At 38.3% G+C, this 15824-nt stretch overlaps 1 protein-coding gene across 1 annotated transcript in view; it reads right to left on the bottom strand.

Annotated features, from left to right (window-relative positions):
• The window catches only part of ripk2 (receptor-interacting serine-threonine kinase 2), a 50626-nt gene that overhangs the window by 4273 nt on the left and 30529 nt on the right, over positions 1 to 15824 (bottom strand). The window contains exons 6-10 of the mRNA XM_060823646.1: positions 14777 to 14938; positions 10529 to 10614; positions 8917 to 8997; positions 6834 to 6981; positions 3102 to 3305 (exon numbers count right to left, since the gene is read on the bottom strand). Of these exons, the coding sequence (XP_060679629.1) occupies positions 3102 to 3305; positions 6834 to 6981; positions 8917 to 8997; positions 10529 to 10614; positions 14777 to 14938 (681 nt within the window). The remainder of the gene's footprint in view (positions 1 to 3101; positions 3306 to 6833; positions 6982 to 8916; positions 8998 to 10528; positions 10615 to 14776; positions 14939 to 15824) is intronic.

The following is a 15824-nucleotide window of genomic DNA, read 5'->3' as shown; positions in this document are numbered from 1 at the left end:
AATGACAAGATATTTCCATGTCAGGATAGTAACTGACTTTGATGGGAATTTGCAGGTGGTGCTGTTCCCATATATTTGTTGCCCTTGCCCTTCTAGGTGGAAGTGGTCATAGGTTTGGAATGTGCTGTCTCCAGATCCTTGGTGAATTTCTGCAATGCACCTTGTAGATAGTAGCAGCAGTGTGCACTGAGTACCACAAGTTGATGGAGTGGATTCTAGAAATTGTGTTCTGGATACTATCAAGCTTGAGTGTACTTGGAGCTGCATTCATGCAGGCAAGTAGGGACTATTCCATCACACTGCTAACATATACTGTGTCAACAATGGACTGGCTTTGGCAAGTCAGGAAGTGAGTCATTTGCCACATTCCTAGCTTCTGACCTGCTCCTGTAGCTACTGTTTATGGTGGGTCCAGTTGTATTTCTGATCAATGGTAACCCCGGGATGATGAAAAGGGGATTCAGTGATAGTAACACCATTGAATGTCAGGAGGCCATAGACAAAATGTCTTTTAGAATGCGCGTTATTGTAAATGGTCATTTGCTAGCATTTGTGTGGCGTGAATATTACTGGCCACTTTTCAACTCAAGCGTGGATATTGTCTAGATCTCATTGCATTTGAACATTGACTACTTCAGTATCTGAGTCATCATGAATGGTGCTGAACACAGTGCTATCATTGGCAAACATACCCATTTCTGATCTTATGATGGAGGGAAAATCATTAACGAATCGATTTACGATGGTTGGGTCTAGGACATCCAGCGGCGTTCCTGGAGAGATGCTCTGGAGCGGAGATGACTGACCTCCAACAAGCACAACATTTTCCTGTGGGATAGGTCTGACTCCCAACCTGTGTAAAGTTTGCCCCTGAATTCCCATTAACTGGTGGGACAGTGGCACAGTGGTTAGCACTGCTGCCTCACAGCGCCAGAGACCCGGATTCAATTCCCGCCTCAGGCAACTGTCTGTGTGGAGTTTGCACATTCTCCCTGTGTCTGCGCTGGTTTCCTCCAGGTGCTCCGGTTTCCTCCCACAGTCCAAAAATGTGAGGTTAGGTGAATTGGCCATGCTAAATTGTCCGTAGTATTAGGTGAAGGGGTAAATGTAGGGGTATGGGTGGGTTGCGCTTCGGCGGGTCGGTGTGGACTTGTTGGGCCGAAGGGCCTGTTTCCACACTGTAAGTAATCTAAAAAAAACTCCAGCCATCCATTTACGTTGCAGCTGGGTTTACTGCCAAATTCCGTTGCTAAATAAGTGGGTGCCCCAAATGCAAAACTTTATTGTTGAAATGTGCTAGCCCCCAGGATTTTAAGATGTTACAAGTGGAAGCTCCACTCTAGAACAGATGTGATCCAAAGAGCGCTCTCATTTTAAGGCAAATTTGTTTAACTCATGCAAGTCTACAAATTATCAATTTGAGGGCAAGCTTAATCAAAACTGGGAACCATTTTCATTTGCTTGATGAAAAGTGGCTGACTTAGGATTTTTAGTGGAAATTAAAAAAGTGCAAATTCAAGATTGCATATTTGCAGATGTTTAAAAACTATATTTGCAGATGCTTGCTGATATCCGTAGGCTCTAAAGCCAACTGAAAAGTGCATTTTTGGAGTTCCAAAAGACAATAATCACTAGGATAAGCAAATATTCCTATCCTGACCTACCATTTTAAAAGGTACCATAAATTCAAGTTTCAATTTTGAAAAAAACCTTTCATTTGTAAGAGTGTGATCAGGTGATAATTTACAAGACAACATTGAATCAGAACACCATAAATATCTAATGATTTAAATGAAGTGGTAATGTACACTGGAATTAGTTCATAAGGCAATGTTCACAGAAGCAATGAATATAGTTACCCTAATCAAACATTTTTTTATCCAGGAATTTATACATATATGAACATGCAGAATAAGACCAGGAATAGACTATCTGGCAGTTTGAGCCTGCCTTCCCATTCACCATTATCATTGCTGATCTCAGATTTCTGAATTGCACATTCCCATTTACCTCTAATAATCTTTGATTCCTCCGCATAACAAGAATATTTCAACTTCTGCTTAAAAATAAGTTAATTCCCCCCCCCCCCCCCCCCAAACTCCAATGCCTTCTGGAGTTCCAAAGTCACACAACCCTAAGAATGGAGAAAAAGAAACCTTGTCACTCTATCCTGAAAGGATGACATCTGATGATAAAAATAATGCTCTTCCTAGTTCTGGACTCACCCACAACCGGAAACATTCTTTTCATATCCACCTTATCAAGACTATTTGGATCTTATACACCTCAGTCAAATCACCTCTTACTTTTCTAAACTCCAGCCTGTTCATCATATTCACAAAAGACAGCCCACTCATTTCAGGTATCGATCTAAGAATGCATCCCTCAACTATCTCCAAATGATTTACATCCTTCCACAAACATGGAGACTAAAACTGAATAAAGTATTCGAAATGTAGTGTCACCAATATCCCACATGATTTAAACATAACTTTTTACTTATATGTTCAATACCTCTCAATCAAATATTGCATTATATTAATCTTCTTAATTTTCATGTTGTAGCTACGTACTAGTCTTTTATGACTCATGCACTAGAACACCTAAATTTCCCAGCTACAACTTCTATGGTTGTCTTCATTTAAGTAATACTCTGCTTTTACATTTTTTCTAGCTAACAAGTGAACAACATGCCATTTTTGCACCAGCCTACAAATATTTTATGACATATTATGACTTGGAAAAAATTGAGAACTACAGTAGCCCATACAGCCTTTGGAAGGCCATCATTTCTATAAAAGTAAATGTAAAATGCAAGGTGGAAAATCCCTCATAAACTGACCTTCTCACAATCCATTCCATTTCACAGCTCAGCCATTTCTAACAATGTCTCTGCTTTCACACTATTCCAATTAATCATGTTACTTGTATACTATGAAGTGAAATCACAGCTTCTAGCAATATAAAAACTTTTGAAGATCAGCATAAAACACAAATGCATTTTACATTTAGCTGCAATTTTCTAGGAATACAAAAATTCAGTTTCTTCAATCATAATTACATAGATTAAGTTCTATGTGTTTAACTAAATCTGTACTCACCAGAGCAAAGTTGGAATGGTATCAATCCTGATCCACTGTCTGGTTCACTTTCAGGAAATACCTTTTTAGGTATAAATGTGTCATCTGGTTGGCATATCATCGTCTGAGGCAAACTGTCTTCTTCACTGGGTGAGACTAAAGATGGTGTGTACAGTTCTTCATGTTGACATTTTAAACTAGACAAAACATTTTCATCTGTGCTTCCTATGAGGAGATATTCAGAAGAAGCAGGAAAAGATTATGTACACAGGTTAAAATGCTTTCTTCCTTATTTTGTATGTTTTTTTTGAAAATTAATAGATGTTTCTAGAAATATAGACACATCCTTTTAGAAGTCTGCAGAAGTAAATGGCATAAGCATAGAAATGGCATTAAGATAGCATTTAAAATGTGAACTAATTTTGAACCATACCTCGTGTTACTTAGACTGAAACATGAAGAAAACCTACATTTGAAAGTCCTCTGCCTCAGCTGACTTGGAACTATCTTGCCATTCTTTCACTGTTGCTAGATCTAAATTCTGGAATTCTGTTTAGCATCGCAGGAGCATCCACATTAGATGCATTACATAGTGTTTCAAGAAGGTAACTCATCACTACTTTTCAACAACAACTAGGAATAGATAAATATTAACCTTCCCTGTGATGGATTCCATGCAAGAATAAAAGTAATAGATTCATTATTTTGCTCGAGTGCCCTGACATGCAATGCAAAGAAGTTTTATACATGGCCCTGAGAATACACAAGCAACAAGAAATTTATTTGTGCACAATTGATGTTGCCCAGATGCTGCCCATGATGCTGCTTGCATGGGGAGATCAGCTCTGTATTGATAACTTTCTCACTTAAAATGACTCATCCAGAGCTATTTGCTGCTAGTAACCACAATGATTGGTCTCTTCTTGCTATACCAGTTGGGGAGACTAAAGGTTGATATTATCAACCTCTTCTCAGGTAAACACAACAGTTCTAAATGGAAGATATGCACCCAAAGCCTAATTTTTTTTCCATCATATCACTTAACTTTAAATTATTATTTTCTACATCTGAACCAGTCATGTATTCATCACTCCCAGACTCTCCTTGACAACATCTCATCTCCTTTCCTTGACAAAATGTAGCATATATCCTAATTAGCACTAACTTCAATGCTCTGATACCTACTATTTGCTTCCTGTCCATTAAATAATCCTCTATTTTTGCTAATACATTACCACTAATTCCATGAATCTCTATTTTGCCTTTCAACTTTGTGTTGCCACCTTAACAAATGCTTTCATGGAAATCCAAGAGTACTGGCATCCATGAGATTCCTTTATTCCACTTGCTACATGCTCAAACAAAATTTCACTTTGATTTGCCTTGTTCTAATCATACTATGCTTTTCTAAATGCATTGTTAAGACTTCCTTAATTATAGATTCCAGGGGGCTTTTCATGACTGATATCAGACTATGTGGCCTGTAGTTCCCAGTTAACTCCTAATTTCTTGAAAAGTGACTTTATATTTGTCAACTTACAAATTTTATTTCCAGTCAAATTTGGACTGTTCCCAAACATAAAGAGGATTTGGAAAATCATGTGCAATTCATCCATTAACTTACAACTGTTCCTTTCATACCTATTATGTAGACCACCAGTTCCCAAGCTTTGTCTACATCCAAGAGCTGAAAACCATTATTATAGTTTATACCCAAGGTCACAGATGAATTGTTTCAGAGGCATAGCTTTTAAAGTCCAATAGCTAAAATTAAAACAGCAAGTTCATAGGGAAAATAAAAACAAGCTTTGGTAAACATCCAAAGGCTGAAAAAGAAATCATTAAAATAAGACAAAATATTATTTCAGATAATTACAACTCAAAAGGTAACTATTACGTTCTTTTTGTAACTAGGTCTCTATAATGGCAATTAAATCTAAACCATTTACCTTTCTAAAATTAGATTAGATTCTCTACATAGTGTGGAAACAGGCCCTTCGGCCCAACAAGTCCACGCCACCCCTCCGAAGAGAAACCCACCCAAACCCATTCCCCTACCCTATATTTACCCCTGACTAACACTGTGGGCAATTTAGCATGGCCAATTCACCTGACCTGCACATCTTTGGATTGTCAGAGGAAACCCATGCAGACACAGAGAGAATGTGCAAACTTCACACAGACAGGACCCTGGTGCTGTGAGGCAGCAGTGCTAACCACTGAACCACCGTGCAGACCTTTGTGATAAAAATGTATCTATCTTATCGGGCATCATTCAGGTAGAGACTCTAATTTCATTTCATACAACTATTCCCTGCATGAATCTTACTCAGTAATTTCCAGCTACTGTTAAACTTCTTATCCATCTCGGTTTGTCTTTACCCATACTGCTACATTATTCTACATATGTGTGGCTCTTTCAACAGTACACTGGCAAATTGCAAATGATTAATAGACAATTAATTGTACTGTTCAGTATTTCAGTTTGAATACTAACTCAAAATCTTTCAGCTAAGCATTTACTTCTGATTCAGTTTATGATGTAGGTTCATATGTGGACCACAACAACTGAAATCTCACCCCCCTCCATTTCAAGGGTCATCGCCACTTCGTAGAAGATTCTTGGCTCTGGCAATGGAGAAGGGTCATGGCTACAGGGAACAGCATCTGTCTGCTGACACTTCTAACCCATATCACTACCGTTCATCATTACTGGGATATTGCCTGCACCTTATTTTGCGATCAAAACTTCAGATCTTCCCTTTTTCCACACGGGTCACATGTGTTATTGGAAGTGCCATTAGGTAAGATGACTATGGAGCCTTTTTTTTTGTTGGCGGCTTTTATTTTACAATTTTGACAAAGAGAAAGCTCTGAAAGAATATAGCAGATGGATTGAAAAGTAAGAATTGCACATTCAGCTCAAGTGATTTTGTTACGGTGTTAATTAGATCATTCTTGTCCAAATGGCAGAATGAATAGTGGCTGTTTATGGTCACAACCTGCCCACACCAGAATTAGCTGACAAATTCTCAGTTCAGTAGAATCTACAACAGTAATTTTTACAGCCTCTATTATTGGATCTGAAAACTATTAAACATACGGTCGGTAACATGGCTTTATATTTTCTTATCAACCTGTTCAGAGATGTTATTACACAACTCTGGAGCAGTTAGGATTTGAACCCAGGTCTCCTGACTCAAAAGGTAGGACCACTACAGCATGAGGAGAGAGAGCGAGAACTAACCATCTTACTTGTTGATCAGGAAATGAGCTGAATTCAGGATTAGACTGAAAGATGGTAGTGTCAGCCATAGGATCATGGTGACAGACCTTTGAAAGTGTTTTGCAAGCCCTCTGCTTGGGAATCACCACTCTAAATAACAACTCCACTTGCAAACATTCACTCAGAAATTCCTGACTTTTAAAAGTGACTGATGCAATAATAAACTTTAGATCCCTTCCTTGTGTTTCTAATTTTCCTTCAAGTGTCATCTTCTTTTCGCTCACTTCATTCCTTTCAGTAACGCCACAAATTAATCTTGTAGATGATACATGTTCTAAAATCCCCGAATCATCTCACTACACTATTGCTCCTGCATCCCTCACCATTTCTCAAAGTATTCCACTTACGGCCTCTTCCTTCCTTATCAATTCTTCCTCAGGCAGCTCATGCCTGGTCACCTCTGTATTGGTTTTAATGACTCACTCTACTCCCAGCTACACAGCAAGCAATACATCAGCCCCACTTACTGATATCACTGTTTTCTGATACTGAAGGCATAATGTTGTACGTTGGAAGTGAGGGAGCTGTCGGAAACTGATGGAGAACTCCAGCTGACTGCCGAAAGGAGATATCTTCCTGATGGGAGGACAAGGAATGTGGTTCCGGATTCATAGCCTAGCATACAACAGAAACAAATTAAATAGGGAAACAAAAAGACAGAAAACATGATTTAAACAGATACCAAATCACTTTAATATTAGTAAAGTTGAAAGGTCTGATGTGCAAAAACATTATCTACAATTCAAGTAATGTTACATAACACTAAATCTGTCTCTGGTAACAACAGATATCTCTTTAAATTGGACTGTTGACAGGTTAGTGATCTGGCAGCCAGAAAGACCATTACATGTGTGGCTACTTCTCTGCTGATCAGTAGGAAAGAATCACTCACACATCATGCTACAGGTGCTTTCCACAGCACAAGAAGCTAATGCTCTCTGAACACTTTACTTATAGCAGCTCTGTAACCTAAAAGAACTGTAATGCTCACAAAGCAAACAAGGCCAACAAACCTGAAATACTTACTGCTTGGATAGAATACAATAAGCAGAAGCATAAAAAGTTAAGAAAACTGATCTTGGGACCAGCATCAGGGTAGAAAAGGGACAAACCGAAAAATGAAGAGGGGAGCATGATAAGGCTGTGTACTGTTAACGTTATTCAACCAGTACACAGAAAAAACTGACAAAATATTATACAGCAATTAAAAGCTAAATGTTTAGACTATGGGTTGAGTATGAACTCCAAAAATAAATGCTGATGTGAAAGAATGTATAAGAAACTACAATTAAGGTTTCAGTGGATGGTATCACACTGGAACAATTCGATATGTTTGTCTACTTAGGACAAATAATAAGAGAAGATGGCAGATATGATGTAGAACTTAGGAGGAAGACAGAGATAGCCAGATGTTATTTTGTGAAGATGAAGAATCTGTGACCAACAAGGAAACTTGAGTTTGTAACAAAGAAACAAAATTGATAAGATGCTACATTCTTTTATCTTTCTGTATGCATTAGAAACCTCATGCACAAATTAAGAGGTATTTCAAATTGCAAGAACAAATAAAAACTCTAAAAATTATATTTGGATAAGAAAACACCAGTACTTTGGCCATTTGATCAGAGGTGAAAAGCTATAGATCTTTTCTGGAAGACAAAGAGGATGGCAGCAGAAAGAATTAGGAATAATTGGATGATAGGTGTAATAAAGGAGTTGCAGATAAGCTAAGGTGAATGTATGAGGATTCCCCCGCTCCCCATCCCAATTAGTTTACTGAGAACATGGTCCTCACTGGTTTGCCCTGCCCAGTGGTGCCCTTCAGAGCTGACAATGACTTGATTCTCACCTGTATCAACTGTACCCTTAACTAATTAGAATTAACAGCAACTTAGGGATATTTCTACATTTCCTTCAGTCTTGAAAGGAGCACCACGACTGTTTTATTATTTTCTCATGTGGGTTCTTTGAGTCTTGCTACGAGGTCAGGCCAGATGACTTGATTGTTAAACTATGTTTATTGCTTCATCAGACATGATTGTAAGCTACAGAGCAAGATTCTGTGTCATATAAGATCCAATTTCACATCAACACGAATACTTAACTAGTGAAGTCACATGACATTACAGCTGACCTTATTGCTTCACTATTCATGAAACAGCATCTTCACTCAGAAGAACTCCCTTTAACTGCACTGATAAATTGGAGAAATTGATCAGGCATAATTCATTCCTGGTGCAAAGCCATAAGCTATTTTAGTTTCAATACTAACTTCTCTAGTTACATTTTCAAACAGCTTTCATTGTAGCTTTTATAATATGTTGCAACTGGGCCAACTGTTTCCTCAATTTTAAATCCTCCTTTAATTTGTACAAAACAAGGCCCACAATAATATGCCCCATTCCCCTCCAATTTCTGCTTTATGATGACATGTACATAACAGGAACTATTCTGATCAAGAGTCTAATGTCAAAGTACTTTAAAAAATACATCAGGTTCACTACATCTTTAAAAGAAACAGATACCAGAAGTAAAATAAATGTTTATTACCTGTACTGGTATATTAAGGGACTTCAAATCTCCATTGACTTTTTCATATGATGCTGAAAACGTGTTTGAATTAAAATTCCCCTATAATTGCAAAAGAAAAATAAAAAAACTAAATTTAGTTTCAATCATAATTAAATGTCCTGCTGATTTTACCAGAATACTAAACAATAAATGGGGAAGCAATGGCCCAGTGGTATTAATCACTGTTAATCCACAGACCCATGTAAGGTTTTGGGGACCCAGAGGGGAATCCTGCCACAGCAGATGGAGGAATCAGAATCCAATAAAAATCTGGGAAGAAGAGTCTCATAATGACTATTGTTGACTGTTGGGAAAAATCCATCTGGTTCAGGAATTATCTTTAGGGAAGGAAACTACCATCCTCACCTGGTCTGGCCTACATGTGACTTCAGACCAACAGCAATGTGGCTGACTCTTAACTGCCCTTTGGACAATTTGGGATGGACAATCAATGCAGGCCTAGCAATGGTGCTCTCAACCCGTGAAATGAATTAAAAAAACGAACATTTAACTATACGGACAGTAAGTTAGTGATCCATGTTGGCATCAGCAACTGAGTTCTGCTTCTGCATCCCATATGGATTGCAAAGTAAAATAATTTTAATGTACACTCGATTGGGATTAAATCCTTATACTGATGGCTGTGCCCAACTTTCATCCAAGGTACTGGACATGCAACCTGCAACTAACTTTTACTTTGCTTTAAAATGCATCAAGCAGCATAACTCTCTTGACAAGATATTCACAAGACTGCACCAGGTTACAAGATAACTACAAATGAGTAAAGCCATTCAGTCCATCTTATTTACACAACTTCAAAATAACAAATGTTTCCTATCGATTGTATGGAACTGTTTCTTAAAAAGACTCTTTTTTTCTTCTTGCCTCCACCGTTCCAATTGGATTCTCTTTTGACGTATCACCCATTTATTGGAATGAAGGAGAATGTCCTGATAAGTTGCAAAGTTCGCTTTTATCATGTTAATCTGTGTATCCTTTAGCTCCATTCTTCTAATTCAATAAAAGGTGAGCAAGTATCCAGATTTATTTTTCTTTTACTTTTCTCCCAAAAAACCTCTCGGGTACCTCCTACCCAGGTTGCAATGTCATATCTCACCATGGGTCTCTATCTGCCACCTCTCCCCTGTACATCAATTGTTCCAATACCTCAGTGCATTGAGAAATATAAAACAAGCTGCTGATTCAAGTGAATCCAGCACTAATTACACATTATGTATAACTGTCAACATGAAACCTAATTCTAATCCAGGGGTCTTGTGACACTGATAATGTCCCAACTTTGGACCTGATGGTCTGGGTTTCAATCAAACCTGCCATGGAGGTGTGATAAAACATTCAGACAGGCTCATTTCAAAACCTAAAACTTAACTGTGGCAGAGGATAGCATCCCTACCCTGGGTCTCAAGATCCAAGTTCAAGTTCAAGTTCACCTTAGAATCTGATGGTCACAGGGGGTTAATTAGTAGGAATTCCAGGGGCTAATTTTAAAAAAAACTGACCGTTACATACTAACCCTGGCAATTAGCAGAGAAGCCCACCCCACTTTGAAAAAAAATTAAAATCCACTTACTTTTACTCTTTTTAGCGATAAAACATCTTCAAGTACAGTCAGTTCATTAAATGCTCGAACCACTGGTTCCAATTCCATGAGACATTCTTTATAAACAGAAAGAAGTTTTAGATTAATGGTTTCTCATATTGTCTTTAAATTTTGAAACCTAATACTTAATCTAAATCTTGCTTATTGGACACTAGAGAATTTTTTCTGTACACGATTACAGAGATTATGTGGCAGGGAAAGATTGCACGAATTCATCTGCAATCATCTACGCAGTGTAAAAGTGAAAGGAATTCCACATATAAATTACATTTGAGCAATGACACTTCATCTTCCGCTAGTTTAAAAAAACTTACATTAAAAAACCAGACCAAACTGTCCATGACCCAGATTGAATCAACTTTCATTGCAACAACTCACCTCCCGGTGTCCAGTCCTTTGATTCTTCACCAGTATTTGTGTCCGACTCTTAAGTGACCAGTTGAGGGCATGTTACCTTCCGGGCTGCATTCCACTCAAAATTTCAATTTGCAGGTGGAGTGAAAAGGTTGAGCTACAGCCTTCCTACTCAGAACTTCATTCCATGGAGGTAGGTAGGTAGGTGGCATGGTCTGGGATGCCACCATTCTGCACAATGAAATTGCCTTCCCACCTCCAGATCCTCCACTTTTGGGACTGAAGGTGGGGATCTCCAGACTTTGGGGATGGATAGGCAACCAGAGGCAGAGCCAGCAGTGCAGTGAAAATGACCAAATGAGACCTAGCTGAGTGAAGCTTTTTTGGGGAGTTATGGAGTTCGGAGATATTGCAGAGATATGAAGGACCAAGTCATGGAAGGAACTGAAAATTGGGATGTGGACTTAAGACATTGCTTGATGGGATCAGTAAGTATGGGGAGTGATGGAATGAGACATACAGCAGAATTTAATGCTCCCTTAGAGGTGGCGAGGCCTCTGGGTGATTGGGTGGGAGAGTGCTGAATGAAGATTCCATTAGCATCTTGCTCTCCTCTAATTAGATTCGGGTGTGACAATTATAGTCAACCCTTTCCATCCCAAGAACAACTCGGGGAAGGGGACTTCAACCCCTGTAGGTGCTCAATTCAGAAAGATGTCTAATGCTAACTAGGTTCCTAGTTACCTTGGAATAACATCAAGTTTCCAATGGAAATGCAAACTGGGTCACTCACCAATTTAACCAAAGTATTGTATCCCATTGTATAAGGAGGGACACAAGCAGAGTCTTGGATGACCTCCATTCAATGGAGAGCAGGCTTTAGGAACCCAACCAGGAGTGTATTGAATCGGCTGGAGATAGCAATTGATTAAATGAAGGATTCAGCAGATGGGCTGAGGCAGGAGTGAAGTCAGGGAATGATATTCAGCTTGAAATAGGTCATCTTACTGACAAAGCAGATAGTGGGAATCTCTCTTTTAGTGAATATACCAGAGTCAGAAATAGATGAACAAATATTTCACTTCCCAAGGCTTTGGAACATTATGATGTTGGAAACACGTATTTTAAAAAATAAACAACTTTGTAAAAGAACTTGTAAATAGTATATAAAAAAAGGAAGGTCTGCAAGTATTCTTCGAATAGAATTCTCTATTGTAGTAAGCAACAGTACAGGCCATGCTGACCAGATAACCACAAGTTCTGTAAAGTCTGTGATTCAATAGTTCCTTAATATAGAGGAGAGTAAAGTTTTTCCATGTGAAAAAAATTGACATTTTAATCACAATGCGAACAAAAGAAAAAAAGCAGCATATAATTAAATAATATTTTCCACAGATTTTGTTTAAGTGCTGGTGCATAAATGATTTCATTTTCAGTCCAGTTTAGTGATAGAGTGCTCAGGAATGTTTGTTTTGGCTGATTTAATCACCAGTAGAAATACAGATATTCAGAAGACTGTTTTTCAAAGATGCAGCAAAATGTATGGCAAGGATTTGAAGACTTTAATAAGGTCAAACGTGGCTACACCAACGTTTTCAAAACAACTTCAAGTCATCACATTGATTTAATGCAATGTGTTTTGGAATCATAGCTTGATGACTCAGTTTACAGGAAATTGTAGATATTAAATTGGTCTGACAAGGAGGGAGTAATAAGTCAATGATTTGATTGGATTTAAGAGACCAACTCCAGGAGGAAGTGGCTTTTCTGTCTCCAAGGATGACAGAAATATGCTGGGTAAATAAATTTAAAAGCAACTGAAATCAGGAAGATATTCATTGTTACTTTGAAGGTTGTAAAACCTCATAGAATTGCATGATTGAACACAGCCTGAGTTAGCATCTAGGGTGAGGTTCAGTGACCACTAGAGATACCAAAGAGGTGACAGTGAAGGGCAATTTAACTGAAACTTGAAATGTGAAAATGGTTCACTAGTTGTTTTAAAACATCATGGAGGGGGAACAATGAGAAATTACCTTTGATTTAAGAGGTGGATGCAAAATGAAGACTTTATGGTGATTAGCTGGATGCAGATATCTTGGAAAAGGAAAAAGAGATCATAGGCACAGCATCAGTGTTAATCTCATGATGGAGTAATGCCACTTTATTGGTAGGTAGTGGAACTATACAACAGGAAGGGTACTTCATACTTCAGCAAGACTTGAGCCAGTTTGGTCAGGCTCTGGATGCAATAGGGTCACCTAGGCTATGTTCATGGATGGGAAAGCCCTTGCTTGCAAGGAGACCCACATTCTGGAGAATGATAAGATGAGTGAGTGTGATTGAAGGTTGGCTATAGGGTGTTCATTAGACCATGAGAAATAGGAAGAGGAGTGGGCCATTCAGCACCTCAAGCCTGCTTTCAATATGATCATGGCTGATCGAACATTCTTCATGTTGTTTAAATTTCTGCTCTTTCCCATAAACTGTGATTCCCATTATTGATCAATAACATATCAATCTATCTCAGCTTTAAATATACCCAAGAACTCTTCCTCCACAGCTCTGTGTGGGAAGGAGGTCCGAAGACTCTCAGCCCTCAGGACAGAAATGCCTCTTTATCGCAGTCTTAAATTGGCACCCCTTTATTCTGAGACTATGCCCTCTGGTCTGAGAAGTGCCCATGAGGGGAACATGCTCTCAGCTTTTACCATATCAAGCATCTTAAGAATCTTATATTTTACTGAGATCATCTCTCATTCTTCTAAACTCTAACGAGTAAGTCCCAATCTGTTTGCTCATAAGACCATCCTTCCATACCAGGAATCATCTTAGTGAACTTTCTCTGAACTGCCTCTATGAAATGATATATTTTCTTAAATAAGAGGACCAAAACTGCATTCCAGATGTGGTCTCACCAACACCTTTTATAGTTTTAACAAAGACTTCCTTACTCTTACACTTCAACTCCTTCGAAATAAGGGCCAATATTCCATTAGCCTTCCTGATTACCTGCTGCATCTGTGTGCTAGCTTTGTGTTTCGTGCACAAGTATCCCCAAGTCCCTTAGTCTTGCAGCTTTCTAAAGTTTCTCTCCAATTAAATAGTATTCTACTCTTTTGATCTCCCTTCCAAAAGGGACAACTTCATATTTTTCTACATTATACTCCATTTGCCAACTTTTTACCCACTTACTTAACTCGTCAAATATCTTGCTGCAAACTGTCGCATCCCTCTCAAAACTTGCCTTTCTACCTTTGGGTTAGTTTGGTTGGCTGGGTGGCTGGTTTGTGATGCAGAGAGATGTCAACAGTGTGGGTTCAATTTCCACATGTGTTGAGGTCATCATGAAGGTCCCACCTTCTCAACCTCACCCCCTCAGCTGAACAATAATGACCCCCTGGTTAGAACACCACCAAATCTCTTCCTGATGAGAAAAAACAGTTCTCTGGGACTATGGTGACTTCACCATATTTTATCAATGAGAAAGCTAACAAAAGAATATTCACAGTGAAAAGGAGGGAAAGTATTTTGGATTCTGATCCAAGAGAATCAGTCACCAATTCCATATTTGGAGTTTTGTCTTGCGATGAAAGTCAGTTTTATTGAAACACATGCAGTTGGGTTTGACCAGGAATCAGATAAAGGGTCTAGAATTTACTAGGAGAAGTGGAATGTTGTTTAAACTAAGACAATAACAATCGCACTGAACCAATAATGTGAACCAAGCCATGACTGAATCAGGCAAGAGTTGAAGAATGGCAGTTGATAGTGATTTAATGACCCTACGCTTGTATCATGTTGGGTGGTTGCAAATAACGATGTTTTATTCACCTCACAAACTGCATATTTGCAGCAACTTACTAATAAAGGAAGGCCGTTCATTAGGGTTTTGAGACCAGCCGCTAATCATCAGCCCAAGTAGTGTTTCCCGGTTGGGGATGTCCAGTGGTAAACTCTCCTCGCTGGTATCAGGTCGGGAACCCTGCAGTACACTGAACATGACCTGCACTGGGTTTGTAGCATCTAGGAAAAAGAGAATTACAAAGGAGAAACTTGACTGACATTGTAAGCTAACACTTTTTCATATCAATTGAAATTTTCAGGATCTTAACATTAGCCAAAGGAAAACATTTTACATTCAAAATGTGAAAAAGTTAGAAAATGGAGTAAAAGACTATAGAGGTAAAAAACGTAGCTGCAAAATTACATTTCACTTAGAGTATTCCATATTTTACATCGCTGATGCCAATTTAACTGAATAGAAGTTTTCTTATGCAGACATTTTGTTTAAAGTATCAAAAATATGATTTCATGAACAAAATATTCATTGTTATCAAAACACACAATACAGCATTAAATGCTCATCACTGTAGTTGGATAAAAGTTGTGAATGCCGTAATTATGCAATTTTTCAAATTACCTTTAATAACAAGGATGAAGTTAACAGCAAGCGCAATTGTACTTTCCACAAATTTCCAATGAGGCTGTTTAGAAGCATTTAAAAATTCACTGACGTAATGCAGCAGTCAGTCAATTTGCATATAATGAAATCTCTCAAATGGGGGAAACAAAGAGATTGCACAATTTTGTTTTTGGTGATTTTGGCTCAGGGACAAAATGTTAGCCTGAATACTGATAGACTAGGTCTTAGCTTGACACCTCATCTGTAAGACTGCACTTGCTGCATTCCATTCAATACTTTGCTGCAGTATTGGCCTAGATTATTCACTCAAATCTCCAGCAACAGGTGTCAGCCTTTCAGCATCAACCCAGTCAAAACACTCAGAATCAAATGTTTAAAATAAGATTGTGTCTCATTCTCACAAAATCCAGAATATAGAAAAAAAATCAGATTCCATATCTCCTTACAGGACAACTGACTAATCTCCAGAAAAACAGGAGTGAGTTT

This window comes from Hemiscyllium ocellatum, chromosome 4, assembly GCF_020745735.1.
Source record: "Hemiscyllium ocellatum isolate sHemOce1 chromosome 4, sHemOce1.pat.X.cur, whole genome shotgun sequence".
Classification (NCBI taxonomy): Eukaryota; Metazoa; Chordata; class Chondrichthyes; order Orectolobiformes; family Hemiscylliidae; genus Hemiscyllium; species Hemiscyllium ocellatum.
This window is presented reverse-complemented; position numbering and strand designations above follow the sequence as displayed.